Here is a 19,900-nt window from a genome sequence, read left to right as displayed (position 1 = left end):
AGAAACCTTGACCGGATTTCAATAATCAAGCTCAAAAAATAAACAGTCTAAATATTCAGCAGGCGTGATCCGCCAACCTTACAGTCAACTGAATGAACCATTGATCAAACCATTTAATAATTATGACTGTGAACTTTTATTTGCTTGTGTTTTTTTTTCCTTCCTGGTTTGATTCTTTGCGTATCGTCTCCGTTTGTCTCCGCTCTCCCTCGTTTCCTTCTGCGCCGCTCAAACACTCGGAGGTCCCTCGGTCATTAAGTCTCTTTGACACTTTTTGCAGAGGCTTATTGAATATTTCACCAGCCAGCCACCGTAGATGTAAACAATGGAAATTATTCAGGCGCTTATTTATTTATCCAGTGTGCGAGCCGTGCACGGCTGACAAGGTGAGGCTAAATTAAAGAGCGCTGTCAAACAGACGGGATGAAGTGCCGCGCAATGCCTCCCATCTCTCCATTATTCATGAGGGCTTTTTTTCCGCGTCTGAAGGCGAAGCGGAAGCACGCGCAGCTCCAAACATTCAGTGTTTTACATTATTGACGGCGCCGCAGGAGCCGGAGTGGTGGAGGCTCCTCTCTTTGATCGGGCGCAGGTTAAATCTGGCGAGAGGCCTCCTGCTTCTTTCTGCCACAATCCTATTTTCACATTTAAAGCCGTTCTCTCATTTTTTTTATCATTATTATTATTATTCCCCCTCCTCTGACTTCCTAAACCACCCCCACACGTTGCCCAGGCTCCTCGGCGACAAACCCGACGTCTGAGTCTTTAGATGAGAGGAGGAACAATTCAAATTTTGCTGAAGAATAAAATGAAAAATATATCACCGACTCGTTCCCGAAATGTCTTGTTTCAGCCATTTCCCGCAATCAGTGACAAAAACAAATTCTGTTGGCAAACACCCATCATCACTGCTGGAACACTTGGAGGGAGAAAAAAACAAAAAACTGGACTGCACACAAATTGAAATGGCAAGATGAGATTCCACAGCTCCCACCCACACGGCCCAAGAGAAGCTATGAAATATGGATGGCGTCAGACGTGAGCAGGTCGGCAGCAGGGTGAAGAGCTGACCCTGGACCTCGACTGACACAGGAGCATGTGTGGAAAAATTACACGCGAAGCCTGCGGGGAGGGAGAGCCGGAGCGCCAACTGGAACACGGCAGAAGCGGGAATCTTCCGGGAAACAATAAACTAAAACCACGTTCCGAGGAGATCACAGTCACTTTTCTCCTTTGATTCCATGACTGAAGTGGTGCGAGATTCAAGTGAAACACACGCAGGCTTGGAACATCAAGCCGATGTTTGTTTCACTTCACATCTCTGAGCCATTGCTCAACCCTGGGGGGCGGGGCTTAGATGAAGCAAATATACCCTACAGTCACCACCCAATCAGTGACCAAAGTCCTGCAGGTCTGGGTGTGACACTCTGACAGAGCAGATGGTGTTTTTGGAGGCAGGAGGAACCGAACTGACCCGAGGCGCCGAGCTGCAGCTTGACCTCTGAACCCTGTGAGGGATGGGCAGCAGCATGACAGCCTCACACACTCGCTCACAGCGAGGAGACAAAGTGCGAAGGTGGGAAAGACGACGAGTTGTTGGCTCACCTCCATCCTCTTGATGAGGGGGGAAAAAAAAAATGTTTGTGCAGCAGAAAATTTCGTAGCACTTCCTCCCATGTTGTGTCAGGACGAGTTTGCATCTCTGCCACGTGACACGAGATCTGAAAGGAGCCGAAACAGCCCACAGGTGGAGGGGTGGGGGTCAAAGCTGCTGATTGGCCAGATAGGCCTTCAGTTGGGACGTCCTGTCCCAGGTCCCAGCGGCGATTAATGCAGCCACCTTTTGTGTGTGTGTGTGTGTGTGTGTGTGTGTGTGTGTGTGTGTGTGTGTGTGTGTTTTGGGAAGGAAGACTGCCATCTGCAGCTCAGTGTGAACACAGCTATTGGTATTAGTCAACATTAAGTCAAATTATCGGGCTGGTTCTCACTAACAAATCCCATCGCTGCCAGGACTGAAACTGCCAGCAGCCGATCCCAACACCGGGATGCAGTTTCAAGGTGAAGGAGGCCGTTAGACGAGCGCCCGCCGCCTTGTCGAGGTCACCGAGCGCTGCAGCGGCGGCGGCGGATTACAACCAAACACAAGACAGGGAATTTCATTAACACTTGCCTGGTGTTTGCTCTCTGTTGAGTTGTTGATGCAACTCCGGGGCAATCTCCGACACGTTGCGCTAGTCTTCTGTTGCTGTTGCATCGCATTATGCTAATAGAAGGTTGGTTGCCCCGCCGTCCGCCAGCGACTACAAAACTGGCGCCCGCATTGGAGACGTGCAACACTGTAAGTAGGTGTTTACTCTCCAAAGGTCACGGGAGCGGATATGGATTAGAGCAGTTGGCGCAGCGGTATGCATATCTTTAGCACAGCGTGTGTGTGTGTGTGTGTGTGTGTGTGTGTGTGTGTGTAAAGACATCAGCCTTAGGGGACAAATGGTACATGGTGAGAGAAAGGTCAAAGAAGCCGTACATCGCTGCCTCAGTCATCGCTCATCGCTGGCCGACACTCAACAACATGCTTCCTGCTTTTTCCTTTTCTCTCTTTTATTCTTTTGCAGCCATCTAGGGGCTTATTATGGGAAACAGCCGCATGCGGTGGATGCAGCTACAGCTAATGGCGTCGGCACGGTGCCCATTAGCTCTCCGATCCGAGCGCTCACCTTTCCGCGATTGGCGTCGACCTGACCTTACCGCCGTCGACCGTGAATAATCTTTACATCCCTCGTCCATCAAACCGTCGGATTGGGGCGGCTGGCGCTGCCCGCCAGAAGGAAGCGCTTGTGGAGTCTCGGCTGTTAACTAGGAGACTGAGGCAGGCTCGTCGCTGGGAGTCGGACCTCACGCAAAGAGAAAGTGTCGTGCGGTGGAGTTGATTAGAGCGACGCGGCTGCCGCTGCCTCGCCCCGACTCCCACTCTTGTTTATTCCAAACCCGATCAATAGTTTCAATCGGCCTCTCTTTGGCCGAGGACAAACCAGGAGCGCCGCGGATTCGATCATGACCCATATTTGATTAAAAGCCAATGAACGTGACCCTGACGTCTCTGGCAGGAGGCCTTCGCAAATGAGCCGCCTTCGGTCTTCACGCCGTTTCATTTGTGGGGATGCAGACAACAAGAGGAGTGTGTGTGTGTGTGTGTGTGTGTGGGGGGGGGGGGGGGGGGGGGGTTTAGGTGTCAACAAGCAGCTTTGTGTAGAGAGGTTAGAACGAGCGAGACTTGATGATTTATTTGCAGCTCACCGCCGATTGAACAAAGGGAGAGAAACACATCCCGCTCGAAGCCAGCGTCCGTTAATTAATTGGACGGCTGCGCTACGAATCCATCCTCAAATGAAGGATTTCTGGCAAAAGATGACGAGTTACTTCATGTAACAAAGAGAGAGAGAGAGTGTGAGTGAGAGCAGTGGTGGCGACGGCGGACGGCGTTCAGCGCCAGCCCTGGCAGAGCAACACAAGGCCGTGGTGACGCACAAAAGATAGAAGGAAACTTCATTAATTAATTGATTGTTTTTGAAGGAAAAACTTCTGGAAAAATCGCAGAGAAAAAGTATTTATTTTATTTATTGTTTTAGCCGTGTAATGTGTGTGTTGAGGTAAGAAAATATTTTAGGCTGGTTGCAACAAATAATCTATGTCTATCTAGTCACATGGGTGCAAATGTACTTTTTTCCCAACCAAACTTTCTTAAATTAAAAGATTAATAGAGCGTTTCAGGTACATTTGAAATTTAATTTCAATTTCAATATGGACCCTCCTCTTCACTCCCAGGGGAAATCTCTCTCTCTCTCTCTCTCTCTCTCTCTCTCTCTCTCTCTCTCTCTCTCTCTCTGTCTCACTGCTTAAACGTTCCTCCATGTTGGCCTGCGGTCCTCGGCGAGACGTGGGCTGCGAAACCGAATAAATAAAAATATAAATCAGGAGCTCAAAGTTGACGGTAGCAGCTGTGCAAAACTGCAAAAAAACTGGGTGAAAATTCAGAGTCGGGATGTAAAAAAAAAAAAAAAACAAGCTGCCGCTTTCATGTCTGACCTACTGCTAGCGGAGTGAAGCATTAGCGCTGCTGATGGTGAGCCGAGCGACTCTGTGTTATCAATAAAAACAAAAACAAAAGCAAAAAAAAAAAAAACAGGAGGAGAAAAAAGCTGCAAAGACAGAGGAGGAACTCGCCTCTTTGATGGCGCTCAGCATCGCCGCCGCCGCCGCCGCCGCTGCAGTTATGAGATTTCTGAGGAATTACGCCTGATGCATCACCGCTGAGAGTCGGGTTAGGATGTGATTAGAGTGGGTTCGCTCTCAAAACACCCAGCACGGTTTAATTTGTCTTCGCAGGCGCAGCGACCTGCTCCTCCGCCCGTTTTCTGGTTTTGTTTTTTTGATAAGGTATCACTTACGTTTAGCCAGTTTCGCTTCTGGCCGCCGAGCTAAACTGTGAGAGTTTATCAGAGGCGGCGGTGGCGGCGCGGAAGGGAAACAGACCACCTTCGACTACAGAACACAGCAAATAGATTTATTGATCAGCAGGCCGTCCAGGGAGCCGCAGCACATTTGGTCCATGGAATCCTGCTGCCGATGCTGCGAGCGTCTGGCACAAACAGTGGGACACATTTGTATTCTCCACCAAACACTTTTTCCACCAACCCCTCCCCCCCCCCATCCTCCCAACCTCTGGCTCTGCCGTTTCCACCCCCCCTCCTCACCCCGCCACCCTCCTGCCGCTCGGCAGTTCAAAGCGTCCTCGGCTCTCCTCCAGCCTCTAACACCCCACCTCTATTAACCCCGGCTTCTCCCGCTTATTCTCCCAGACAATCTGCACCCATGCACGGGTGTACACGGGTGTACACAAACAAGCCTGCGGATCTTTTATTGAGTTGTTTCATCTGGTTATTGAGGCCGTCTTGGTTCCTGGAGTGACAGGGTTTTAAATGCAGCCATAATGAGCAGGTCTGGAGGGTGAGGAGGGGGGGGGGTCTCTGCATCCTCTGCAGCAGCAGCCTAATGAGATTAGGAGAAGCACTGAGGGCCTGTTAACAGCATGAGACCCCCCCCCCACCACCACTACCTCCACCTAAGCTGGATGCTAGATGAGCGAGCAGGCAGCATTGGGAGCTTCGTTATCAAGACAATACTGCTGACACCAGACGGACCTTCACTGCTGCAGGAACCTTCACTGCTGCAGGAACCTTCACTGCTGCAGGAACCTTGATAAGGAGGCCAAACATCCACCACCAAAACTTTGCAGTTATTTTACAAGCAGGTGGACACGGCGGTGCAATGGTGAGCACTGCCCGCTTCGAGCCACGAGGTTACCGGTTCAATTCCCAGGGACTTCTCAGTGTCTGCAGGGCTTGGCTACAGGCTCCTCCCACAGTCCCAGTACAGCAGCCCAGTAGGCCAACAGGTGTCAGCGTCAGCGCCACTGGCTGTTTGTTGCGGATGTATGGATGACTGATGGTTGGATGGTTGAATGGTTGACCAAGTAGGACGGATGGACGGATGGACGGATGGATGGATGGATGGATGGAACTTATGAGTAGACTTGTTGGAGAGCAGAAAAGTGAAAGCAGAAAAACTTGCAGTGGTTCAGATGTTCAAGAAGGCGAATCTGGACAAAATCATGTCTAGAATTAAACAAGGAGATTTCAACGGCTTAGCTGTGAAATCTAACTAATTACCAAGTCTGTTCTCAAGCAAAACTACCTGGTGACATGCAGAAACTAACAAAAAGAAAGAAAGAAAGAAAGAAAGAAAGAAAGAAAGAAAGAAAGAAGGCTGGATATATATATATATATATATACATATATATATATATATATATATATATATATATATATATACATATATGTATATATTTTAAAAAAAAAAGGTCATAGGGTTCAATTAAAAGACTTCTCTTTGCTCCCGGCAAGTCAAGAGCCTCAAGGCATCTGCCAGCTGCTGCGCCAAAATTTATTTAAAATTTATTTATTTATTATCATCATGATTTTTCTTCGGCTATCGATCCCGCTAAAGCAGCTGCGAAGCGGATCCGCCCGCACGGCCTCCAGTCACATTGCTTAGACTTGCTGCACCCTCTACGAACACGTTGAGATGCAACACACGCACTAATGCGCTCACTAATAATAATGCACATCCCTCAGACATAATGACGGCAGAAATACATAAAGTGCACGAGAATATGGGAATGATTGACTTGACGCGTAACAGAACACGACCTTTCTGAAGCTGCGTCCATGGGTGAACACAATGCAAGGCGCAGATGCACAAAAGCAAAGGGACGGAAAAAGAAATTTGAACGATGACCAGAACACGGTGCCAAATACAAATACAAGAGAACCACATGGAGAGAAGCAAAACTTCTCAGAAAGAAACTGGACGGTTTGATGAAATCATTTTGTGTGAAAACAACAGCTGCTGGATGCAAGTTCATAACTGAACCTCGGCGACATCAGGTTTCATATATATACACTCCATCGATTTCACAGGCGGGAGCAGAGTGACACCTGTCTGCGCTGCAGACTGGCAGCTCTGCAGACGTGACACCTTGTCAGACAACCATGACAAAGTGGAGTTTGTGTAAAACATCCGTGGTCGTGACACAAGAGCAAGACATAACATTTTACAGACAAGATCATTTCTCCAACAGTAAAAGTTTTTTCTTTAATAAATCCAGATGAAGACCTGAGCAGTGCAGGCATCATTACTGCCAAAACCAGTGAATGTAAAGCTGAAAACCAAATGTACCACCATTAAAACAATTTGCCTGAGCGCTACTGTGAAATAAATTACCCACAATGCAACTTGACCATCACTGCATGTTGGTTTCGCCCTGGATTCACTGCTAGCAACAGATCTTCACTAAGCCCCACCAACTTGGCTAATGCTGTCATGCCCGCGGCTAGTGTTCATACAACTACATGCATACAATACTGAACTAAAATCCAACACAAAAGCACGCGTTGTGTTATTAATATTCCGGAAGATGGCTGCAGCCGAGGATGGATTTTTAAATGTAAAAAACCTCCCTCCTCCGTCGAAACTTCTTCGGGAGCGGCTGCTGTGGGATCCTGCAGGTCCCCTGAGCTCAATGATTCGGCATATTAGGTCTCACTGAGCGCTTAACAAGCCTCCGTGTGCACGTTGCAATGCCAAGGCCCTTCAGAAGCAAAGAGCAGTGGGAACATAAACACGGCAAAAGAAGTGGGGGGAAAAAAAAGAGGAGAAAAAGAAAGTTTTTTTTTTAAAAAAGTTGGATTCTCTGCATAACCACAGAGGAAACACCTGCCGGCAAAGCCAGGAGAGCGCGAGCACGAGCAGGCAAACACTCACATCTCCGCACGACTCAGGAGGCACCCACGCAGGAGGAAGACTGCTAGCTGAACGTGAGTTTGTGCAGGGCTGCAGGGTGCAGGAGGGTCTCGGGGAGAAGGAACTTTTATTGAAGCCGCAAAGCTTATATAAGCCACTTTGTCGCGTCATGAAAAGATTTCTCTTTGCTCTTCTTTCGGCATTTTATGCCCAGGCATTCATTTCACTGGCGCTCAGGTTCATAACAGCACTCTGCAGTGTGCTCGTTATCGTATATATTTTTTTATGTGTTTGTGAGCATTAAGAAAAGCTTTTTACAGTCAATAATAACAGCGAGTTACTGCAGCTTCACTATTCGACAGAGAATCCCGACCAGTTCCAGTTCAGGCGCTTTACACGGCGTTAGCAGCGGCGGCCATGTACTGGCAGCTTTAAAAGGACCTGTGTTATCCCTGGTTTACTTATTCTGGACCTGGACACGGAGCAGCCAGGTCCCCTTTTAATTATATATCAAAGACCCTCTATAAATCTTCACAGGACAGCATATTAGCCCCCTGTTCACAGGGTCCGTATGAAAACAGACGCTTTTCTGGAGCTTCCGCACTTTTGGAACGAGATGGAAAACCCTAGTGACGTCACCAAAGAAAGATTTGAAAGCTTTGTGTTGGCAAGCACTTTCTGAAAAGTGGAGCCAGCCAAATAAGCGATGGACGGTCTTTTCTCATTTCCTTCTTCTACTGGAAGTTGGATTCGTTTTTTCCACCCAAAAAATAAACACGAAACCACAAAAATCACAAAGACGAGAAACTTACAGCGGAGAAGTTGTGGGAGCCGCACATCTCGCCTCGGTACTTGCAGGACAGCAGCATGTCGTCCAGCTGGTGGCTCAGCCGGTCCATAAACTCCAGGTTGGTTCCTTCAAAGTTCCTCGGCGGCAGAAAGAGCCTGAAATCCGAGAGCTTCCTGAACCAGGGCTGGCGGTCCTCCTGGAGCAGGTCCAGCACCATGGGCCGCACCGTCCGGTTGGCCAGCAGTAGGCCCAGCCAGTGGCCGGCAAAGTACAGGTCGCTCTTGGTGAGCTTGTAGAGGCGGATGGGGTTGTTGTTGCAGATGGTGACGGCGGGGAAGGACAGTTCCTTGGCCCACTCGGTGTGGACCCGCGTGTACGTGGGAAAGGAGAGCCAGTACAGGAGGCGGTTGGAGGACCAGGACAGCAGCAGCCCCAGGGAGGTGCAGAGGGCCAGCAACCAGAAGGCCCTGCGGCCCAGCGAGCCGCCGGGGACGCACACCTGCCTCAGGCCGTGCAGCCGCGTCCTGGACAGCAGCGTGGACGTGAGGCGGGCCAGCGAGGGCCTGGAGCGGTGGCATCGCGAGCGACTCTTGGCCGGGATCATGGCCGGGGAACCCCGCCGGAGACAGCGTGCCTCCAGGGCCATGGCTGCCCGCAGTGCCCCTAGAGCCGCGGCAGAGGCTTCATTTCCCGGCCAGGCCTCAGAGGCCGCGGCCCACATGGAGCTCCAGGACAAATCCAAGGCTGGAAGTCTCCACGGTCCCAAGTGGTCTTCCTCCTCTGGTCTTCCTCCACTAGCCTTCCAACGGCACTGGTCTTCCACCTCCTCCTCCACCTGTCTCCCTCCTATCCGTCTGCTGGTCTTCCTCCACTAGTCTTCCTTTTCCTCGGTTGGTCGTCCTTCACTGGTCTTCCTCCTCCAATAGTCTTTCTCCTTCTCCTCCGCTGGTCGAGGAGTTTCAACACTCCACACCAGCTACTTGTTGTTTGTGTCTCCTCCCCCCCACTCACTCCTCCCAGTCCCTTGACCTCAGAGCACTCTGCTGATCATCCAGCAGCGCAGAGCCGGTTGGAGAGAGGAGGAAAAAATATATATATGATCTAAATATAAAAAATAATAAATCAGCAAAGCAAATGCGCTCCGAGCAAGGTGGCTTCTACATGAGTGACTCCAGCAGCAGCAGCAGCAGCAGCAGAATCCAGCGCAGTTAGTGTGACAGCGAACAAGAGAGGATGAGACAGAGTGGGGGGAGGGAGGGGCGGAGCAACGTGAGAGGAAGAGAGGAGAGGAGGGGAGGGGAGGAGAGGGATGGAATACAAACTACCAATGGCTGAGGAGAAGACTGAAAAAAAGATGAAAGGAAGGAAGCGAGTCGGACGAAAGGAGGCGGCGCAGCGGCAGCGACGAGTGGATCTCTGCTCCTTCCATCCGTGTCGGTCCTGGGCTCCGCCAGCCGGCAGAGTCAGCGGTGGCCGGGAACCAGCAGAGCGCCGGTACTGTTAGTGTTACTGTTTCCCTGTGTTTTCTTCCTCTTCTTCTTCTTTTTTTTTTTAAATTCACCAAAAAGTCTCCGGCGGTCACGAGTTTGCTGCCTCACTCACGAATCACTGCTGGACTTCCGCTCGTCGTTTTACCGTCAGCCAGGGGGAGCAACGAGCATCCGTCCGTCTGTCCGTCCGCAGTGTGTGTGTGTGTGTGTGTGTGTGTGAGTGAGAGAGAGAGAGAGAGAGAGTTGTTGGCTGCACGCGGGCACCGCCGGCAGTTTCCTGCGGGAGAGCTGATGGGAGATAATCTGAGAGTCACTCTTGAGACGACTCTCTCCTCCTCCTCCTCCTCTTCCTCCTCCTCGTTGTTGTTGTTGTTGTTGTTTCTTCAAACCTCCTCCACTCAAAAGACAACACGTCTGGTCTCAGTATTCCTCTCTGGTCTTCGCTCCTCCTCCTAAATATTACTCTCCCCAAATCAAATCCATCAACTTGCCCTCTCGCTGCTGCTGCTCCTCCTCCTCCTCCTCATCGTCATCATCGTCCTCTTCATCTCGGATCCTGAGCTCCGCGATCGCATTTTCCTGCCCTCCTCCTCTTCTTTTATCCACTTTGTGCACGCGGTGCTCCCCCACTCCTTCCCCTCCTCGCCGCCGGCGGAGGCTCCCGTGTTGGCTTCTCCTCCTCCCTCCGTGTCCTTGCGAGCTCCATCCAGCTCGCCGCCTCTCTCCCCTGTGAGCCGCTCGTCTCTCCCCTCAGCGCTCTCCGTCTCCCTCCCTCCCTCCCTCCCAGTCAGCCTGTCCTCCCCCTCCAACCCCTCCTCCCCCTGCCTGCCTCCTCGCTCCTCCTGCGCTGCAGTTCGCTCCACGGAGCCGCTGAGTTCGTCACCGACGGCCGCCTGCTGCCAAACAGCCTCGGTGTGCCGTCAGTCGGCCGTCTGCGTGGATGTGAGCTCACAAACGGTGCTTCTGAATGTCTCTTAAATGTTTTCTCACTGATCTTTTTTATGATTTACAGGAGCTGAGTACAAAGCAGCACACACTCAGAAAGTACAAACTCCTGGCAAGTTTTTAAATCTAATCATTTGGCCACTAGGACTTATTATTAGGCATTTATTTTTATTCTTATAATTGAATTTTACTTCTCAAAAGACTGTAGAAGTGTCCGAGGTGCAAGGTCTGCATTCCTTTCAAATTAAAACAGAAAAGTGGCAAACTGACTCAAACGAACAAAACAAAATACATAGTATAAAGCAACCATAGTCACCAGTGCTCTGCTACAGTCTGGCATAAAAAAAAAACCCAGATGTGACAGATGTCAAAGGAGGCAGAATATGGAAGCCATCAGTCGTGTTTCTCACACTGTACCAAACAACAAGCAAACTGCAGCTGTTCCTGTTGTTAGCAAATAATTGCAGATGCATTGTTGCAGTTAAATTGTCTGTCCAATGCTGGGCAGGACCACTTTTATTGTTTTCTATTGTTTGGGTCAATCCCCCAAAAAGATGCACCAAAAGATAATGGTGTTTATTTTGTGAACCGCATCTGCACATTTGACAACATTTGGCAACACTTCCCTCCATGTGTTTGTAGCAGCGAGTCTCTTGTTTGGGCTGATTCCAGCGCCCTGAGTGGCTGAAATAAATCCACCATGTCCGCCTCTGAATCCACGTCATCGTCCACTCTTTGCACCATTTTTCTCCCTCTCAGTTCTTCTTTCCCTCCGCCTCCTTTCATTGAGTCGCTGCGAGTGCGAGTGTGTGCGTGTTGAAGGCAGTCGAGTCAAACAGGCTTCATCAGTGCGAGCAAACACACTGAGCCAACTGGGCGTCAGGCCTCGTGTTCGCTGAGCGCTCGAATGCATTTTCTCTGCATGTAATGAAGAACGGTGCTTTATATTCCATCACTGTGCAAGCCTTGGACTGCACCCGCCAGCGCCGCCGCTGCTTCCTGCAGGAGGCCCGGACCACCATCAGCTGAACCTGGAGGTGCGTGCAGGTACTTGTATACACAGGGATTCATTCTTATTTTGTGAACAGAAAACCCAAACTATCACCAAACTATCCGAAGTTTCTCTAAACAACAAACCTAAATTTATTTTTATGCGTCTGCAAAAACCAACCAAGCGCTTGTTTCAATCTTCCGCACCGCTTGAATCCTGTGCTCTCATCCACCACAACAATCTCTTTCTTTTTAGCCTCCAGGTTAAAAAAGCCTTTGGAAAAGGAAGAAACAATTTGACGCAATTTGCGTTCAATAATATTGCGCGTTCGCACAACACGGCAGAGCGATGCACGCTGGGATATGTTTCTCAGCGGAAGCAGGGAACAGCCAAGGAAATGACAATGAGACACACTGTCACGCACGCACACACACACACACACACACACACGCACACACGCTGCGGTCACCTCTGGTTGAACAGCTTAACCAACCAACCGACCAACCAACCAGCGACTCAGTGTAACCTCACCTCTACTCACATCTGGAGAATTCATGAAAACGTCATCAGGAGGATTGAGGCAGAACCTCAGTGGATCATGGTCGCCACAAGAATAGAGGGACGAGTGTAACGCACACACGCACACACACACACACACACACACACACGCAGCTCCATTGGAGGCAGTCTTCCAGAGCTTGGATCTGCAGCCTGCATAATTAGCTCGCAGCTATAAAGAGGTTTTCTGGGTCCGGGTACACAGTCGGTGTGAAGAACAGCTCGGAGGCTCAACATTTCCAATTTGCAATTCTAAAACATGAGGGAAATCACTGATTAATTAGCGGGCACGGCCAACCCGGGTGTCTGATACAATTACACAGCGCTCCGCAGCGACGCCGCCGCTGCCGTGGTTTCCTGTGCGCTCTCATCAACGGGTCTCCATCAGATCAAAGGACAAGCGGTGGTAAAAACCAGCCACGCAAACACAAACCACAATGAAGCATTCATGGGCGACGCTAACGAGGCCCGCGGAGCCTTCGTTTGGGATGAGCGGTGAGGGGATGGCGAGCGACAGCCGTGACCTTTCCCTGCCAAAGAGGCCGGTGAGCGAGGCCGTCACGCGGTAAGAAGACGACAGGTGAGTCGCACCTGAACGGAAACAGAGTCGGAACGTCTGGAGAAGAAAACAAAAAAAAAAAAAGACGGCGCGACGCAATTTGACACGACAGCGGCGGGCACGGGAGATAATTCGGACTCCAAATATGTCGGTGAACGTGTCCGTCTGTCGGAAAACCTTAGCGCCACGTTTGCATTGGTACGGCAGTTGAATGATAAATCCTCCAGAGGGCGCTCTCGAGTCTCAAGGTCTCGATTGACGGCAGAAAGGAAGAAGTGATTGAAGCAAAAGACGGACGCGACGGTGGAGCGACGACCAAGACTCAGCTCTGATTGAGAGTTTCACTGTCTGCTCTCGCCAAGGATCACCACTGAGTCTCCGCCATCAGTCATCACACATCGCAACGTTCATACCACAAAGGTGAAAGTCTTGTTGTTTCCCTCATGGTTGGATTATGGACTCTATACTGCCCCCACGATTTCCTGCGGTATTGCAACGTTACGTGCGGATTTGGTAGTTTGGTGCACAATTACGCAGGAAACGAGCACCAGAGACGTACAAAAGGCTCCCTATCTCCCTATTATTATTATTATTATTATCATTATTATATATTTTTTTCCACCCGTCTCCCCCGACTCCTGGATTAATCTGCTCTGGAATGAACACAAAGGCTAAATCCCAGGGCGGCCGCTGATTAAGTCTGAAGATTGATGGCCAGAAGGTAGCGCCTCATTTCCCCGTCCCTACGTCCTAATACATGTCGGGGAGGGTGGAGGTGGAGGTGGTGGTGGGGGTCCTGGGGGGCTCCCATGCAAAGCACCGTCCTGTGAGACGAGGCTTCCAGAAGGATCTCGTCTTTTGTGCTGCCGCCGCTTGCGGTGAAACGGTCGACGCTGCAATCATCCTTTTTTTTTTTTTTTTTTCCTTCAGCGAGCACCTTGCATAAGCAGACGGCTGTATTAAAGTGTAATCGACCTCCTCCATCACGCGCACGGATGCAGGATGAGGATTCGCCTCGGATGAAAACGCCGGATTATTACCGTTAAAAAAAGGTAAAGGGCGGGCGCCTCGTATCAAAAGCCTGAGTTAAATGTTTGTAGGAGTAGAAAAAAAAGAGAGCCGAGCAGCAGCAGCAGCAGCAGCAGCAGCAGCAGCAGCAGCAGCAGCAGCAGCAGCAGCAGCAGCGACAGACGGGGAATGACGGCCTGGATGCATCAGGAACTCTAACGACTATAAATTTATAGTTCCAACGCGACGATCAACGCGTCACTTGTTCATCCAACCTGGTTGAAGAAACACACAGCAGAATAATAACGACTGAGGCTGAATTGAGCGGCCGGGGCCAGCTGGGTGCTGAACAGCTGACGGTTCTGAACAGCCAACGGTTCTGTCGCTCCGGTACAGGTGCTCACGCCGGCCGACGTTCGTCAAGAGTTTTCCTCCGAGCTGCCGAGCTGCTTTTTGCTTTTTGAACTCGGGGGGATTTTCTTGCCGACGGCGCCGACGGCTTTGTTCCGCAGCCGCTTGCGTCAGCTGTCAAACGTCGTCACTCGTTAGCGCTAACCGCTTTGGTGAACTCGGAGATCGTGCGAGAGCACCGCCCACTTTCACGGCTTCATTTTGTTCCCCATGCAGAGCAGCTACTAAGAATTTTACTTGCCCAAAAAAGACTTGACCGTTATTAGCCCTCTGTTTGCAGCCACCTGCTAGTTATAGTGCTTGGTGGAACCTTCCAGATGGTTTGCAAGGGGACCAAAATAATGTGGTGTATCCCTACGACATCACAAAGGGCTTATTTTCGTCACTGCTTGTTCTGTGTTTAACACAGGAAAGGAAACGCGGCAGTTTTTTTTTTGCACAACAACACAGAAGCTTTAAGTGACATTTTGGATCCACGTCAGCCATGAAAAAAAAACCAACATCACCTGCCTGCAGCCGAACAGACGGGCTAAAAGCAGAGCGGGAGGCTCTATTTGTGGATGCGGAGGTGGAGCTTCTGAAACATCAACTCTTCAGTAGCCGTTTAGATGCAACGTCAGAAGAAAAAGCAAAAAAAACACTGGAGCCGTGATTTAGCTGCACGCACGCACGCACACACCGTGGTCCCGCAGTGGGTAAAAAAAAACAACTTCCTCCTGACGACGGCAGATTAGAAAAGCATGATGCAGTGCAACCAGAGCTGCACACTTTAGCTCCGCCTCCCGCTAACTGCCCATTGACTTTGAACCGGCAACTCTCTTCTCTCTTCCCCTCCATGACCTAGTTTGCTTGATTTGTTTCGTTTTAATCTCTCCCCTCTTTCCTGGCTGACTCAACATGTGTCTCTCGCTCATCCAACTGGGATTTGCATTTCACTTAGGTTTGATTTTATTTATTTATTTTTTCCTTCTTGCAAACAACAGGGAGCAGCTGTTCCGTATCAGGCCTGGCAAACGTCTGGCTGCCGATCAGGCGGAACAGGCGGCTCGGGAACCATTTGAAGAGCAGTCGACGGCAAAAGCAGAAGGTTGAAGCTGCCGCAACGCATCAGGACGCAGCGCTGGCACGCCGGCGATGGCCGCTGCCGCTGCTGTCAATACGTCTGCGGCTCTATTGTGATAAAAACTCATCACGTGTTTTTGCAGCCGGACTCCCGTCCCTGTGATTATGACATTAGCTCTGGTTAAAGTAATAACCTCCGCAGTCTCACAGTGTGTGACTCTCTTTCTTTCTCTCTCCCACACACACACACACACACACACACACACACACACACACACACACACACACACACAGAGTCAGTCTGCCGGCTCACAGGAAGGAGGGAGATGCGTGCAGAGGACTTGATGGGGGTTGTGGGTCTAATGGGCTCGGCGAGGTCGAAACATCTGCACAAAATCGATGCGCTCTACGCTTCGTCTCAGCCTCAACAGCCAGATAAAATGTTGATTTAGTGTCTGTAAATTATTTAAGAGCAGACAGGAGGACTTTTGAAAGGCTTTGAAATCCGGTCAAAAGTTGAAAGTTTGGCCGTTAAATCTAATGAGTGCGGCTGCCGAAAAGTTTTTTGATTGCAGATTTTCTTTGTAGCTACATGCGATGAAATGAACAATTCCTGACAGGACATCGTTCAAACTATTCTAAACTTAACTTACAATTCTGCTTGATCACCAAGAGGCACCGTCTGAAACTGGCAAACTAATCAGCGGCTGTTTATCTGTGGTCGATTTTCTGAAAACTGCCGTTGTGGAGTTTGATTTCAGGCGGCAGGAATTGATCTGTTCGGATCTCTGAAAAACAAAGATGAGGCCGTGAACAGCGGCTCTGAACGGGGCAGCTGCTAAATTACATTTTCATTTATTTTAAACACGGCTATTATCCGTCGACCAAATAACTGCTCCCTGGCGCCAACATTTTTTTTTTTTTTTTGCAGTACTACGATAAATTTCACTCGACAAGTCGACAAAAGCTCGTCTATCGATCAACTCCTTTTCCTTTTCTAAGGTGTCAATCGGTCAGTCCTGCTGAGGCGTTCCGACTCTCAGCCGCAGTAAAAGGTGCATTTTTGAGAGGTTTTTTTCAGTATTTCAAGTGGATTTTTTTTTTCCTGACGTCTCCAACTGATCAAAGGTGTGTGAGTTGCAGTGTGATTTTGTCTCGCTGTGTAGAAGTTTGTGGTGCACGTTTGGTGAAGCAAATTCAACAACTAGCCGACGCACATCTGCACCAAGTTCCCTGAGAAGTTGAGTGATTGAACCGCTGCAACCAGCATCACAAACCTCACTGAGCTCCACACTGTGAGTCAGTGGCAGCGGCCCGCTGCTCGTGGGCGCCGTGGCTGTGACGACGAGGCTCTCGCTGCCTGGTGCGGAGTCAACCAGCACCCGAGCAAGCTCAGCTTCTCCATAAACATTTCCCGCGCCGCGCTCGACTTCAGCTCAATATTTATACAACAGCTGCTGCTGCCATGTCGCTGCGTCTCAAAGGTCACTGGAAGCTCCTTCCGCCGTTAGCACCATCATTCCTTTTATCCCTCATCTCATCCAAAGGTTTCCAAGGTAACAGCCACAGAAGACTTTCTTAGGACCTCCATTTATTTGTGTATGTGTGTGTGTGTGTGTGTGAAAGGTAGAGAACGATGAAGAGGAAACCTCAACATTTTCCTCAGATTCTGGCCGGGAATCACGGCTGATTATTCCAGAAATAAACTTGTCCTGAACGACTTTTGGAACATTAAAAGCTCGGAGGGGGACGTAGGTGGTGGTGGTGGTATGTGTATATGTGTGTGTGGGGGGGGGTGGGGGGGGGGACACTAAGAGCTGAGACTGCCACAACAGCTCCAGCTAATGACACTATTAGCGCGCCGCGGCATCAGCGGCGGCACAATCAATCAGACAAGTGATTAGCATCAGCATGTCCAGAGCACCGGGCCATTAGTCAGACTTGTGTAACCTTCAAGAGCAACGCTGCAGCCGCCTGCAAAGGAAACAGCAGCCGGGGCAACAGTCACAATAACGGAGCCTTAATGACAGCGTGGAAAAATGCACTCACGTGCTGTGTGTGTGCGTGTGTGCGTCCGTTGTGATGGGAGAAGCGAATTCAACCACACTGACTACAAAAGTCAAATCCCACTCAGCCATGGAGAGAAATTTGGTCCAACACGCAAAATTCTACTTGGCAATTTTTCATGTTTTTGAGTTCATACCAAGTTGTAAATTGGGGTCTCAGTTGGAAGTCGTGTGCTTTTTGCTAAATAAAGAGCGCCAGACGGGGGCGCCGAGGTGACAGCTACAGTAAGATTCTCTTTGGCCCAAAATTCACCCCCCAAATATTCACTGCAACACTTCAAAACAGCTCGCGGCAAACTTGAGCTGAGACTGCTGAGTGAAGGACGTCCAGGATGAGCCGCAGCGGTGAAGACACTCGTTTGCCTTCCAAACATCCACCAGCGTCCACGGCTGGAAACCATAGCAACCAGTCAGAGGCTCCTTTTAGAACCTCGACTCAGACAAACAATAAGGACAGGAGGCTTTTTATTGTTTTCTCTTCTTCAAATCGTATTATTTCCTCAAAAACCTTCTTTGCAAAAAACACTTCCCACGCAGGTTTTTATTACAAAGTCCTGCTTTAATAGAGATTTAATGGGAGCCGTCGATGCAGATTTTTGTTAAGATTTATCAGCTCACAACTTGCAGGAAGTGAACAGGAAGTGCGATGCCAGCGGAACGGAAAGAATGTTCTGTTCGCAGCTCGACGCTGAGGATGAGGTTTTGGTGGCCCGCCAGTTCATCTGTTTCTCTTCTTCTTTTGGTTCTGAGACATGACAAACATTCTGAAAGTGCCTCACAAGCTTCAAGACATCCAGGAGGTAACCGAGTTGTAACTGAGGTTTATCCTTGGCTCAACCTGCTCAACATGAGCTGCCTTCTGAGGAGAGCCGCCGCCCCTTCACCCCCACCCGACCCCCGCTGAGGAGCCGTCAGATCCAACTGCAGAGGAAGTCTTTGACATTTCAAAGTCTGAGGTTAAATGTCAGCGAACAGACTTCAATTTGAACATTTCAAAAATATTTCAAAAAATATGCCGACACGTCGTTAAATATTGACGACCGCGTCCATGAAACTGTGTTAATGGGGCTGCAGCAGCAGCGGTGGCGCTGGGCTGGGCTGGGCTGGGCTGGGCTGGGCTGGGTGAGGGACGTGGAGGGAACCGCTGTTCTGTTCCGTCAAGCCCCGCCCACTGAGAGGCACAGGTGTGTCCTCTAATCAGAGGGAAACAATGAAAACACCTGCACTATTCAGAACACTGGCATCCAGATTTTGAGATTTTTTTTTTTTTAGTAAACTACTAATTAGGAAATGGAATGTGACACTAATAATACAAATAATAAATAAATAATAGCAACTATGACAATTTGGCTTTTGCAAATTTGCTCATTCTTGAGGAGCCACAAGCGTTTCTCATCATGCATATAATTCTTGCGAATCTTCAGCAAAGCAGAGTTTTAATTAAATCTCTGTGAGGTGACTGTTGGGAGGTCTCTGTGTTGATTTCAATTTTTAAATCTTTTGTCACAAATTCTCGGGTTAATAAAGACATTTCTGGTTTATCCAACCGCCGCCGCTTGTCTGCCCGGAAGAAGCGCTTTGAATCTTAATTTCCAGCAAGAGAACAACTGTGTGTGTAAGCAATGTCCTCTCACACGAGGAGCTAATCTGACCGACAGAAGAAGAATCTTCCTGCTAATCTGCAGCCCGAGCCACTGCGACAGTCTCTGACATTAAATCTCCTCACACTCAACCATGAGTTGATGCCTCCGAGCAGGAGGAGGAGACGAAGAACAGTGAGGCGTCCTCGCGGGGTGACCTCCGTGACCCCGGGGGGAGCGGGTGGGGAGTGGGGGAGGGGGGGGCTGCTGGCGGGGAGCCGGACAGCATCCGTGGAAGCGGCCACATGCATTAACGATGAGCCTGGAGTTGTTCTGCCGAACGGAAGCGACTGAAACAGATTCCAAAAAAGCATTTTGCACTCAAGCCCGTCTCACTCCTTCTGTCCTGCCTCGGTGCAGGACGGCAGGAGACTGTGGACCCGAGACGGTGACGGCTTGGTTCTGTCTGGGAAGTAAATTCAAGGAGAAGCTGCTCAGAGAACCATCATTTGTTCATTTTGCTACGCCTGCTACGACCGTCCATCACGGCTCTCTTTGGGCGAAGGTGGAGCCTCACCCTGGACCAGTCGCCTGTTCACCAGAGCCACCCAGAGACAATGTGCTCAGACAATTTAGAGTTCTTGAAGCGTGGTAGGAAGATGGACAACCTGGAGAACCCGGTCGAGAACCAGACACACAACCTCAGAACGCAGACACAGCGAGAACACGCAAACTCCACACACAGAGAGACCCCAGGGAATCGAACTACCAACCTCCTCGCTGACTGCTGCAACACTGTGTCATCCGCTCAGAAAACACTCAAACTACGTCAGAAAACTCTTGCAGAAAACTCTTGCAGAAAACCAAAATCGCTGTTTTTTTTGTGCGTGTGCAACTCAGTGGGCAAAAAAAAATTGTGCATTGTGTACAACACCGGTCAATTTCACCTCGGTGCATGAAGGAGAAAGTACTGGATGAAAAGAGGTCAACAAGCTGGCGGCTCATCAGTCAATCCACAGAACAGCAGGCGCCGTCGGATTCAGGCCAAATATATATAAAATGAATGTTGTCTCCGAGTGAT

General features: G+C 49.8%; 1 protein-coding gene across 3 annotated transcripts in view; it reads right to left on the bottom strand.

The window, feature by feature from the left end:
* Positions 1–19,900, bottom strand: part of asic2 (acid-sensing (proton-gated) ion channel 2) — a 194,086-nt gene that overhangs the window by 67,985 nt on the left and 106,201 nt on the right. For 2 of the 3 annotated variants that reach the window (XM_076038468.1, XM_076038469.1), the window contains exon 1: positions 8,172–8,901. The exons of the other annotated variant lie outside the window; for it this stretch is intronic. In XM_076038468.1, the coding sequence (XP_075894583.1) occupies positions 8,172–8,870 (699 nt within the window). In that variant the 5' untranslated portion in view covers positions 8,871–8,901. Of the gene's footprint in view, positions 1–8,171; positions 8,902–19,900 lie in introns of those variants that run through there. 3 annotated transcript variants of the gene reach the window in all.

Source organism: Nelusetta ayraudi, unplaced genomic scaffold, assembly GCF_046127955.1.
Source record: "Nelusetta ayraudi isolate G7.1 ecotype Tasmania unplaced genomic scaffold, CSIRO-AGI_Nayr_v1 ptg000057l, whole genome shotgun sequence".
Lineage (NCBI taxonomy): Eukaryota > Metazoa > Chordata > Actinopteri > Tetraodontiformes > Monacanthidae > Nelusetta > Nelusetta ayraudi.
This window is presented reverse-complemented; position numbering and strand designations above follow the sequence as displayed.